The sequence below is a fragment of the Desmodus rotundus genome, chromosome 1 (genome assembly GCF_022682495.2).
Source record: "Desmodus rotundus isolate HL8 chromosome 1, HLdesRot8A.1, whole genome shotgun sequence".
Classification (NCBI taxonomy): Eukaryota; Metazoa; Chordata; class Mammalia; order Chiroptera; family Phyllostomidae; genus Desmodus; species Desmodus rotundus.
Genome location: NC_071387.1, coordinates 16,532,562 through 16,545,177, shown reverse-complemented (window position 1 = coordinate 16,545,177; position 12,616 = coordinate 16,532,562). Strand labels below are relative to the sequence as shown.

Genomic DNA, 12,616 nt, shown 5'->3' with positions numbered 1-12,616 from the left:
ATAACAGTGTTGGGAGTACCTGCTGTGGGCCAGGCCTTGGGCTAGGTGAGGGGATGGTGGTCCCTGCCCTCCGAGGGCACAGCATCTGAGGTCCCGTCTAGAATTTGTTGCTAGATCACACCTGGGAAATGCAGTCTCTCTGGACTTAACACCTTTTTTTTTTTTTTTTAAGTGGCATAGGGAATAGGCTAAGTAAGAGACACCCAGACCTGGGTCTGGTGGCTCAGGGGCATGGGAGTCACGGACTTGCGCTTGGGAGCCAGATGGCCTGGGCTCCCTTGCTGGCTCCACCATGTCTGGCCACCCTACCTTGGGCAGGTCTCTTCACATCTTTGATCCTCAGTTTTCTCTCCTGTGAAAAGAGAAAAACCTGGAAGGAAAGGGGCTCGATTGGCAAGCAGGGTACTGGGTATCGCGCTTGTGTTTCCTTCTGTTACTCCCCACAGCAGTTATGCCAGCTGGGCCTCCCTGAACCCATTTTACAGATGAGGACAGCAAGGCTCAGGAGTTAAGTACCTTGACAGGGAACGTCATGGAGCACGGGAGTGGCTGAGTGGGGATTCTCGTCCAGGCTCTTTGGCACTGAAGTCTTCACTCTTTTCCTATCATTTTGCCGCCTTGTCACCTCAGACCCTGATACAGGGCGGCTGTGTGATGCCTGTTAGTGAAAGGCTCATTTCTGTATATTCTTGGTTGGTGGTGGGCGACTCCCACGTGGTCTTCTGGAGCTTAAAGTCAGGGCCGGCTCAAGTGCACGCGGTCTGCTCAGTCACAAAGCGCCACCCATTTAGTTAGGTCCCCCCACTTGGTTTAAGCCTCTGCTGTCACCATCTTGAACTTGCTCATCATTTTTGAACAAGGAGCCCCACATTTTCATTTTGCACTGGGTCCCACAAATTATTTAGCTGGTCCTCTTTAAAGAACCAAGAGAAATGGAAGGTGGTGAGGGAGTGGGATTCACGTTCTCCTTTTTAGGGGACCTGGGCAGTCGTGGTCAGCCCTTGGGCCCACTTGGAATCAAACACATGTGTGCTGACCGGGCACTTCCTGTCTTCACCAGTATCGGGAACTATGGCAGCAAAAGATGATTCTGGTGAACTATTTTTTTTTTTTTTTTAATAGGGCTCGTGTGTCATCCCAGGGACTTAGGCATGATTTTCCTCGGTGAGGGGTGAGTCTCAGCCCCCAGGTGGAGACATCACAGATAAGGTGTGCAGGTTCTACCCAGAGTGCATGGCACTAGACACTCCACTGTGGCATCAAGGAGGTACCCACCAAAGGCATTTCTGCTTGTGTTGGTTAAGTGGCTAAGGGTCATGCGCGATGGACTGTCACTGACCTGGCTCCTGAGGCTTTGGAAACACACCCAAGGTATCTCAGAGCTAAGTGCCAAGAGGGTGCATTGCTCCTGACTCTCGTTTTTCTACGCCTCCTTGTAGATAGCAGGGACTATTTAACTGACAGTATTGTCATTTTTGCTTTGACCTCCTGGAAGCTCAAAACCAACTTCTGGGATCAGGATGGCAACTGTCAGCAACAACCCGAGATAGTATTTATGGCATGTGACCTTTGTTCCACATGCTATTATCTGTCCTTCATATCAGCAGTCCCCAACCTTTTTGGTACCATGGACTGTGGAAGATGGGGATGGGGGTGCTGTAGGGGGCAGAAGGTGGGGCTCTGGCCAGCTTTGCTTGCGGCTGGGTTCCTAACAGGCCACAGACCAGTACCGGTCCATGGCCCCGGGGTTGGGGACCCCTGGTTTATATGTATTATCCCATTGATTCTTTGCAGTAACCCTCTGGGTTACTGCAAAGGTCCCATTATTAAGGTCCTATTATAATGGGACCTTTAAATAAGGTCCCATTATTTAAATATAGGGAAGCTGAAGCTCTGTGAGGTTAAACCAGTTGCCCAAGTTTACATAAACTGTAGGTTGTAGAACTGATATTTAGACTGGTTAGTCTGACCCTGGAGCCCATGTTCTTCAACACAAGCCTTTGCCATCTCTGCTACGGACTCTGATTGCCAGAATATCTGGGTATTTTTAATCTTCATGGTTATTACGTTTTTTAAAAAAAATCTTTCCCAGCACCCTGATTTTCTTTATCATTTGAATTTTGCAATGTCTTCAGGGGAGCTGTTGGAGATCCTTTGTATAAACAAGTCTGCCCATGATGAGTATAGCTGTCTTCCTTTAGTCAGGAACAGAAATCTCGCATACCTAGGAGTGGGGCCCCTTCAGCTCCTGGGTTCCCTGTGCGTCCCTGGATGTGTCTGAGCTGGAGAAGACCAAGACCAGAAGGGAGGTTCTCAGTCAAGGTCTGGGAGGGTTTTAGTTTCTGCTCCTGAGAATGTTCCTCTGCATAACCAGAAAGACCGAAGTCAGTGGAGAGACTCCAGTTGGCTCTCCCCTCCCAGGCCTGAAGTTATTTCTTCACTGTTTTTGTCAAGCAGGTGAAGCTGAGCTGGCAGTTCCAGAATGAACCACAACCCTGAGAAGGGGAATTAGATTCCCAGCTGGCTCTCTGCTATGGCCTGTGAACCGCAGATGGACCCCGGTAGGGCGGCCGGCCCCTTGCCCACCTCCTCCCCTGGATGGAGTGCCCTGCATGTGGGGAACCCTCCCGGCTGGGGGCAAGGTAAGGTCATGAGCTTGAGTTCCTTTCCCTGCCCTTCTCCCAGGATCCTGAGCTGGACACACCAAGTACAGAGGGAGGGGAGTGGAGGGGCAGAGAAGTGCCTCTAGATGAGGGTGGGCATTTTGGGATTCATTTCCAGGCCAGTGTCTATCGTTTCTACCTTTCCCCTCTGTCACCACCTCCTTAGATCAAGCCACCATCACGCTCTGCTTGGATTCCTGCTGTAGCTTCCTATCTGAAGGAAAGCTGCATAAAGGAAAATTCTCCTTTCTCTTTTGGAAAGGAAAGATTCCCCTCCCCATCTTGCCTCCTCTAGCCATTCTTGACATGGCATCCAAAGACATCGTATTTATTTATTTTTAAGATTTTTCTTTTAATAAGCCATGAGATATCTTGATTGTGTATTTTCCAAAGTAGTTTTCCAGCCACATCTCCCAACCCTTCCAAAAGATTTCATCAGTCTTTCCAATGCAATAAAAGATGCTGGAATATAGTTCTGTCCACCTCCTCTTTTTGAAAGCAGTGTAATCCTAATGATTTTAATGGTCGTACATTCTTATCTAATAAGGAACAGACATTTACAAATATCAGAAGCCCAATTTTGGAACATTTGCATTCATTTCGAACTGAATCGGGCAGTTTGTGTGTTCTGAAAAAGGCAGCAGTTTGAACTCGCGGCTTGCTGACAAACACGTTTCTGCGGAGGGGAGGGGAGGGCAGAGAGGGAGCATGAAGGCTGCACTGCTCCATTGGCTCCAAAGCGCTAATTTCACAAAGGGATACATCAAACGTGAAGGTTGCAGTGGTGGTTTTAGAACTTCTACTGCAATGTAACAAGGATGTAAACAGTAATTAGACACCTACCAAAACAAACCAAAAAAAAAATATATATATACAAATAAACAGGAAAATATCTCTGCCCATACTTGTAGAGCTTCTCAAATCATGTTAGGAGGGTCTCACATTCAATGATCAAGACATGTGGAAATAGCAGTAATTATTTTCATTTTAAGAAAAATTTCCCCTCTTTCCTGCCCACCCCATGTATTTAACCTGAAAGAATGAGTTTTCTTGACATTAATTTTATACTTATTTGAAGCAGCAACAATAACCATCAATAATTTGGCATTTCTGTTTGTAGATGTTCCAAAATTTTTTTCAATTTCGTGAAGCCATTATCCAGTGTTGCCATGAAACACAGACTGCAGATTCCAGGTAGCAGAGATTCTTTCCGAAACCAATGTTAAGTCAAAGGAATAGTAAGCAGGGCATTACACTAAATTTCTGGATCTGGTACAATAAAAAGAGTGAAACCTAGGAAGTTCCTATTTTTTTTTTTTACCAGCCAGGGCAAGATCCTTAACTTAATCTCATATGCCAAGTCCCTTTTCCAGGCAAGGTAATGTATTCACAGGTTCTGGGGGTTAAAACATGGACTTTAGGGGGCTATTTTTCTGCCTACCACATTTCCCGAGCCGAGATTATAGACCGTGGGGCCAGCAGCCTTCCCACTCTGCAGCAAGGACCACTCTATGGAATATCCTCATTCTTAGCCCTCCAAAGGGAGAGGTTTTCTTTTTCTTTCTTTTTTTTAAAATTTATTTTTTATTGTTATTCAATTACAGTTGTATGCCTTTTCTCCCCTCCCCTCCCCCCCACCCCAGCTGAACCCACCTCCCTTCCCCACCCCCACCATCCCCCCCGATTTTTTCCATGTGTCCTTTATAATAGTTCCTGCAATCCCCTCTTCCCACTGTCCCCATCCCACTCCCCCCTGGCCACTGCTAGACTGTTCCCCCCCTCAATGTCTCTGGTTGTATTTTGTTTGCTTTTTTCTTTTGTTGATTATGTTCCAGTTAAAGGAAGTTCCTATTTTTTAATGCAAGGAATAAAGACCTGCAAGAGCTGGGGTTTGGTTGTACATTGTACACACGTGTGGATGTGCAGCATCTGCTAATTGAAGCAGACATGCACTGTGTTTATTGCTGCCCTGGAGCCTAGACCCCTCCCTCCCCAGCCCCAACAATCTCCTACCTTATACCAAGTGTTGTGGACATGAGCCCAGGTCATTCCAGACAATCCCGTGAGCAAAGTTAGTGTAATGCACTGGTGTGGTTACTGGACAGGCACTGGCCTGGAGCGGGTCTGCCTCCGGCTGACCTGAAGTGTGTGGGGTTCTTCACTTCGTGTAGGAAAGATGTCACAATGCGAGTCCAGGTGATTCTGAGAGTTCGTTTATTCAGGTTGGGGACAGTGAAACAAAGGAAGGGCTTAGGGTAGAAGAAGTAGCAGAAGAGAGCCCAGGATGTGCTCTGCTTTGGCTCCCTAGAAAAGTTATAGGAAAAGGGTGAGCAAGGCCAGGCTGCTGTTAGCTCACCTGGAAGTCAGAGAAAAGGGGACCCTGGAGGGGATCAAGGGGTAAGCCCAGGTGGAGCTGCCGCCACCGCCCACTGCTCCCTGGCTGCAAGTCTCCTCTCGACCCTTAGAGTTTAGGAGGAAGTAAAGAGTTCATGCCTGAGAAGGGGCATGGGCGTGTTCTGGAGTGAGCCCGCCTGCGCTGAGTCTTTGTCCTGAGGGCTTTTTTTTTTTTTTTTGTGGGTGAAAATCTTAGGGGAGGGTTTCAGCAGAGTGTGTATCAGCTTTCCAAGTCCATTTTTAATATGCCGATGTATTAAAATGTGCACGTAGGGGAGTTTGGGGAATATTCTTTGGTCTGCTAAACTGTTTTACTTTTACCTTGAGTCTGTCTGGCTTTAATGGGGTTTTTGTTATTTGTTCTCCTGCCTTCATCTGTCCTTGGGTTTAGCTGGCACAAATGATATTTAATTGGGTCTCTGTTTTCTATTTCCCAGGCCAGGGAGATTTAAGCTATGTATTGTCTGGTTAGGGAGGAGAGATATAAACCATTTGCTCTCAAGTGTCCTTGGTTAGGGGACATAACTTCTTGTGATTCACCAGCTGGCTGTAAGTTGCTCAAACTGCTTGACCCTGTTTAATTTTCCTCTCTCAGTTTCCCCCTTCCACTTGCCCAGGAATTTTCCCAGCTTCTTACTATCCTGCCTCATTGTGAAGTGTGAGGTTAAAAAAAAAAAGTCCCTTTCAATCTTCATCAAAGTTTTGCTATAGAATAAAATTGGCAGCCAAGTTCTCATTCTTCCCTGGAGAAAAATATGTTTATATCACACGTCCTTCAGGAAATCCTAATGCCTTTACCTAGGTCTTGTGCAGATTAAAGCTGGGCTAGCTGAGGTAAAAGGTAGATAGGGCACGATCCAACTATATGCTTCTACAAGACATACACTTTATTTTATTTTCTACCCTCACCCGAGGACATTCTTTTTTCATTGCTTTTCGAGACAGAGGGGGAGAGAGAGAAACAATGCGAGAGAGAAACACCGATGGGTTGCCTCCCTGTACCAGGATCAGCACCAGGACTGGGGATCTAAGCCGCAACCTTTTACTTACACGATGATGCTCAAGTGAGCCACACCGGCCAGGCCAGAACAAGACACACACTTTAGATTCAAAGACACAAGTATGCCTTTCTGCAGCTGCTTTTTTCCTGAGGTGTTGAATGTAGTTCATACAACTATCTCCAGCATCTGCAGTTCCCCCATTGCCACCTCCATCCCTCCTTGACCACCAGCTTCTTGAACTGGCTCACTTAACATCTGTATACAATGCTCCTGGTGTTGGCTAATTTGCTGCAGTAACTTTCTTTTTTCTTTTTAAAGATTTTGCGTGTTTATTTTTAGAGAGAGAGAGGGAGAAACATCAGTGTGTGAGAGATACATCGGTTGGCTGCCTCTTGTATGTCCCCAGCTGGAGTCCTGGCCCGCAACCCAGGCATGTGCCCTGACTGGGAATTGAACCAGTGACCTTTTAGTTCACAGGCTGGCACTCCATCCACTGAGCCACACCAGCCGGGGCTGTAGAAACTTTCTTGAGCTATCTACTATAGCAATGCTGGAAGCAGGGAAGATTCTGTTGAATGATTTGCCTCATCTGTTGAAACTGAGGTTGATTCCATAAAAATTCAAGGGGATGTCCTCCGGAACGTGTTCCTGTAGTTGTTGCTGTCACGGGCGCCGTGCTGCAGCGCCTGAAGACTGAGGAGCCCCAGCAGTCATGGCTGGAGGGGGCCAACCACAGCCTGACGTGCTCTGTCTCCGGAGATTCCATTAAAAGATACCCGACTACTCTGTCAGGGTTGTTGTAACTGGCTCTCAGGGCTGCAATTACTTGCTCCAGTTCATAGCTTCGTGACAAGATCTCAGTTACCGTATTCTCATAAGACTGACCTGCCACAAGCGCACTGGTTGCATCCTCAAAAAGTCCGACAAGAATCTCCTGATGTACTGCTGTCGGTTGATGCCAGGCTAGCAACCAGTGGTGTTTCTGCTGGCTTTTCTGCAGGGCTCTCCTGTTCTGTTACACTAGCAGGTGCAGGCTCAGAAGGTGCTGTCGTTGATGCTGGAGTTACAGATGCAGGTGTGGGAGTGGGAGCCGGAGCAGGGGTGGGGGTTGGGACCTGAGGCACTGCTACAGTTGGGCCATAGCAGATGCTTAACAGAAGTGTGGCTGGTTACTTACGTGATTTGAGACTTGACTACCTAAAAACAAGGGTTCTTTTTTTTTTCTTCTACTGTTATTAGGAAAGCAATTTACACACACACATCCACAAGCAATAGAATGAAACAGAATGAAATAATTTTCCTTCAGAACTTTGAACACATCAATCCATTGATTTTTGGCAAGCCAGTTCTTATTCCTTAGTAGGAAATTGCTTCCCCTACACACACACACACACACACACACACATACAGGAAGCTTTGCAGATCTTTTCCCCTAATCTAGGTGTAAAAACAAGTATATCCAAGTGGAGGACTTGCTGATCTCACTTCCAGGAACAGATGAAAGAGGTTATTGCCAAGAACCCAGGAACTCATGGTTCTGGAGGCAAACAAAGGAACCGCGAAATCTTTGCATTGCTCTGGCAAGCCCTTGCTCAGCATGCAGAGAGCTGGCTTGGGGGTGGCTCACACCCTCCACGTGTGGAGTCCAAACCTACGTGGGCTTCCCATTGGATGCTGTGAGTGGAGAGTGAGTCGGCCCCATCCAGTGCGAGTGCCTGCGTTTTGTGTACACCTTTTCTTCTCTTTTAAAAAAAAGTTATTTATTCACTCTTCATTTATTTTTAGAGAGAGGGAAAAGGAGAGAGAAAGAGAGGAAGGGAAACATTGATCGGTAGCCTCTCGTATGTACCCCAGTCGGGGACTGAACTCACAATCTGGGCATGTGCCCTGACCGGGAGTCGAACCGACAGTCTTTCGCTTTTGTGGGATGACGGCCAATCCACTGAGCCACACATGCATGGGTCAGGGCGCTGCTTCCCTTTCTTACTTTCATCTGCCCTGGTAATATAGGTCAAGTGTTCATCTTTCGGAGGCTCTGTTTCCTTTTCCCTGATAATGGTTATCAACCTAATTTTATCTTTTCAAATGTTATTTTTTGAAGCCACCTTAACTCCTTTCCTGTGTGGGAGGGTAAAAACAAATGCAGTTGACCTTGAACAACACACGTTTGAACTGTGTGGACCCACTTCACATGCCGATTTTTCTTAATAAATACCCGGACACTTTCCGTCCGTGGTTGGGAGACTGCAGGTGTGGAGGGCTGACGGGAGGCCCTGATCTGTGCCTTTTACATACGGGGCTTGAGCATCTGCGGATTTCGGCATCTGTGACGGGTCCTGGAACCAGTCCCCCATGGGTACCGAGGGACACCTTAAGTTCTGAGGGATACAGAAGTTACACTTGGATTTTCAGCTGTGTGGGGAGGGGCAGGAGAGAGGTCAGTGCTCCTCACCCCACGTTGTTCAAGGGTCGGTCAGCTGTACAACAGTCAGCGTTGCCGGGTTGTAACTTTTGAGTTGTGATGTGTTTGCTGTTAAGTTACCACAAGAAGCGTGACCGGTCACTCAGCACCCGTTTTGGGCCAAGCACTTTATTTTCATTATTTGAGAAGTCTTCTGCAGGGGACTTAGAGGGACCAACCTCTAAGTAGATGGCCCAGGATTTAGTTGCTTCTGCAAGGTTATCCTGTTAGCGAGAGGCGGAGTTACAGATTGAATGCCCGACTGGCTAGCTTGTGTTTTTGTCCAGCCCCTCCACTCAGATCTGAAGGAGGGTTCCGTGTCACGCTGCCACCCTTCCTCCCTGCACGGGAGGGAGTTCCAGCCCCGAGCTTTCAGTCCAGCTGGCCTCAGCCTCAGTCTGATCTCATCGCAGGCCTGCAGGGCAAGAGTTCTGGTAGCTCTTGTGGGCGGCCTGCGCTGATGGGGTGTGTTTTTTGAGCTCGCAATTTATGCTTTTAAAATGTCGGGTGAGTTGCAGACACACTGGGAGGGGTTACCAGTCAGTCAGTGTATGAGTTTTCTATAGTTGCTGCAACACATTACCACTGACATAGCGGCTTGCAAACACACGCTTACCCTCTCACAGTTCTGACCTCACTGAGTGGAAACCCTCACGGTGTCGGCAGGGCTGCATTCCTTCAGGAGGCTCAGGGGACAATCTCCTTCCTTTTCCAGCTTCTAAAGGCTGCCTACACTCCTTGGCTCATGCACCTTTCCTCCATTCTCAGAGCCAGGGGCGATCCATCTCTCTGTGCCTTTCTACCATAGCCACATCCCTCCTCACTCTTTTGCCCCCTCTTCCACTTTTAAGGATCCTTGTAGTTATGTTGGGCCCACCCAGATGATCCAGGATGGTCTCCCTGTTTACAGCCAGCTGATGAGCAATGTTAAGTCCATCTGCAACTTTAATTCTCCTTTGCCCTGTATGATAACACATGCCCGGGTTCTGGGGAGTGGGGCGTGGTATCTTTGGGGGTCCGTAGTTCTGCCTATCACAGTCAGTTACCTTATTTACACTCTGTGTCCACTGGGAATGCAAGAGTTACTTGGCTGAGTAGTGCTTGAATGAATGTCTGCTATATCATCTCCTCAATGTAGTTAATTGTCTGTTTAAATATCCCTTGTGATGGGGAGCTCACTACCTCCCATCTGTGTGTGGACAGCTCTCTTTTTGGAGAATTCTTCCTTACATGGTCTTACTTTGCGTCCTAATAGCCTCCACACTCCAGCCTCAGTTCTGCCTCATGGGGGCTTTGCTGTCAACTCCAGTTCTGCTTCTGTAGGGATTAGCCACCTATCCCTCCCTGCCATGAGGAGGTGATGCCAGCAGGCTCTGGGCTCATCAAAGTAGTAGTGACCGCCCAGCCAGATGAAGCTTCTGTCTGCTTTCAGAGCTCCACAATGGCCAGGTCCTTACAGTTCTCCGGATCGATAATACCTGCGCGCCTATCTCCTTCGATCTGGGAGCCGCGGAGGAGCAGCTGCAGACCTGGGGCATTCAGGTGAGCGCTGATTTTATTAAGTCCTTACCGTTTTCCTTCTGTCCTCCCATCTGCCTATCCATCTTGCCTTTCATCCAGTTATTCACAAAATACTTATTAAATACTATATGTTTGCTATGGTGTGCAAGAGAAGAAGATGTAATAAAGCTGTCCTCCCATCCCCACTATTTCACTTAACCGAGGTGTGTTTCGGGTATTAGATGAGTTAGAACTGTCCTCCCTTCTCCACTCTGCGCCAGGCACTTGGCCGGGCACGAAACACTGTAGAGGTGAGTAGGCCCCAGTTCCTGGCTCACACAGCTCCCCGAGCCCAGTGGGGGAGATGGACCTACGCCAGATGGATCAGGCAGTGTGATAGAAATGCTGCAGTAGAGGACTGTGTAAGGCATTGAAGACCTTCACTGAGAGCATGGTCACCCTGCCTGGGGTGCGGGCAGTGCTTATGGAAGCTCCACTGAGGAGCAGACACTTGAGCTGGGATCTTGAGGAAAAACAGGAGTTTGCTGGGTTGGCAGGAGGAAGGGCATTTCAGGAGAGGAAGGAGTATATGGATTCATTCTTTGGCTGATAATGATAAGGGCGATATTAATACCATTACCTAAGGTTTTTGTTGAAGCTTAAGTGAAATAATGCCAGAGGAACTCTTGCCCTGTCTCTGGCACATAGTAAATGTTCAATAAATTGTATTGCTGTTGTCATTAAGGCCCCACCTCTGCGGTTTTCTTCCCCCTGCTCTCCCCAGGGAGGGTGAACTGGGCATGGGGGGAAGATACACAGCTCATTTTCCCCTGCAGGCTTGAGAGTTTACTTCTTTAAGCTGAGTTACATTATTGCTTAACCCAACATTCTATCACCATTAAGGGGAAACTTTCCAAATCGATAGCACCAAGCCCACATCAGCACAACAGCTGGTTTATCATCCCACGTTTCCTTTCAGTCTTTGTTTAGAAGAACATTTGTTTTTAAACAGTTATCTTTAGACAGGGTTTTGTTAGCCCACGAACCGTTTACATGCTGTTCTGCTGTTAATCTTTCATGGTTAAATTTTGATTTCTTAAGCAGTCCACTCTCGTCAGGCCTTTTACACTGTGGCATTTTTGTTTGGGCAGGAAGATGCGCGTTTTCAGTACCGTGGACTGTGTTACTACTTACCTGATATTGCAGTGTCGGTAACAGCGCTTGCGTGTTTAGCGTTCGCTGTGGACCCAGCACTGCGCCAGTATGCCCTTATCCTTAGGTACACATGTCTGTCCAAATGAGACATAACCGGCGTGGAAAGCAGAACCAGAGCTCCCAAAGATGTCCAGATAATATGTACACACATATACTCACTGTATAATGCATGTATAAGTACTGTATACGTATTATCTTATTAAAGGCACGCCACCTCTATAAGGTGGGTACTCTTAGTATCCTCGTTTTACAGAGGAGGAGGCAGAGGCTCAGAGAAGGGGAGTTACTTTCTCCAGGTCACCCAGCACATGGGTGGCAGGGCCAAGGTTTGCACCCAGGGCTTTCACCATTAAGGCTCTTCTGGGTCTGCCAGGAGGGACTGAACCTTGGGCTGCAGGGATCTCTCTGTGGGATGTCCTCTTGAGTTGTCCCACCTCTCCCATGATGCCTGGCCTTCCCTGAGCTGGGAGCCGCACCCTGTGACTGTTGTCAGCTCTCTGAGCTCCTCATCCGGCCTTCTGGTCCAGCCCACAGAGAGCCAAATCCTCCTTCCATGTGATCGTCATGTGAACGGGAAATGACATGATTGCTGGCAGGAGGGAGGTGGGGAGGGGTTCTCTGCAGCTGATTGATCCCTTTCTCTTGGGTGGCCAAGCAGGTCCCTGCTGAGCAGTACAGGAGCTTGGCTGAGAGCGCCCTCTTGGAGCCCCAAGTGAGAAGATACATCATCTACAACTCCAGGCCCATGCGGCTGGCCTTTGCTGTGGTAAGGAGGGAGGCAGGCCCACGCTGCCCGCTGCAGCCCCTGTGGCACTGCTGAATTCAGCGTCCTGGGCTGCAGCCCGTCGGTGTGGGTAAGGGGCCTGGGGGCTGGGGGCCCAGCTGCCTGGGAGAGGGCAGTGCACATGCACCTGCATTTCATATAAGAGGACATTTATGGCTGAGAGCTATAGCCAGGTCCCCACGTAAAGGACGGGAGGCAGGGATTCCTGAGGGCAGAGCTTGGGATTGGAGGTCTGCAGACCCGTCACCGAGGCTCTGGACTCAGTGCCTCGCCTTGGTCAATACTTTTCTCCTCTCTGGGGCTTGGTTTCCCCATTTGTTGAACAGATGGGTCCACTGTAGCTCTAATCACGTGCACGTGTGTGTACACACATGTATACAGATACATATAAACATACACACACACCTACATGTATATACTCGTGCACACACACACATGCATACATATGTATGGCAGAGCCAGTATTTGGACCCAGGCAATCTGGTTTATCCACTCCTAACCACCGTGACTTGCTGCTTCTCTAAATGGTCCGATAGCACTCCTAACCCCTATGTCCTGCTTCTCAGGAAGGGCAATGGATGGCAGCCGGCTTTTGTTA

The 12,616-nt window shown here is 48.4% G+C and overlaps 1 protein-coding gene and 1 pseudogene across 7 annotated transcripts in view; one reads left to right on the top strand and one right to left on the bottom strand.

Annotated features, from left to right (window-relative positions):
- The window catches only part of TMEM268 (transmembrane protein 268), a 28,368-nt gene that overhangs the window by 2,085 nt on the left and 13,667 nt on the right, over window positions 1-12,616 (top strand). For 4 of the 7 annotated variants that reach the window (XM_045196861.3, XM_053921353.2, XM_053921348.2 and 1 more), the window contains 3 exons: window positions 2,458-2,642; window positions 9,952-10,061; window positions 11,893-12,000. In XM_045196861.3, coding sequence (XP_045052796.2) covers window positions 2,534-2,642; window positions 9,952-10,061; window positions 11,893-12,000 — 327 coding nt within the window. In that variant the 5' untranslated portion in view covers window positions 2,458-2,533. Of the gene's footprint in view, window positions 1-1,122; window positions 1,172-2,454; window positions 2,643-9,951; window positions 10,062-11,892; window positions 12,001-12,616 lie in introns of all 7 variants that reach the window. The other 3 variants (XM_053921335.2, XM_053921339.2, XM_053921329.2) reach the window with 3 other exon arrangements.
- Window positions 5,421-8,412, bottom strand: LOC112306487 (UV excision repair protein RAD23 homolog B pseudogene; annotated as a pseudogene).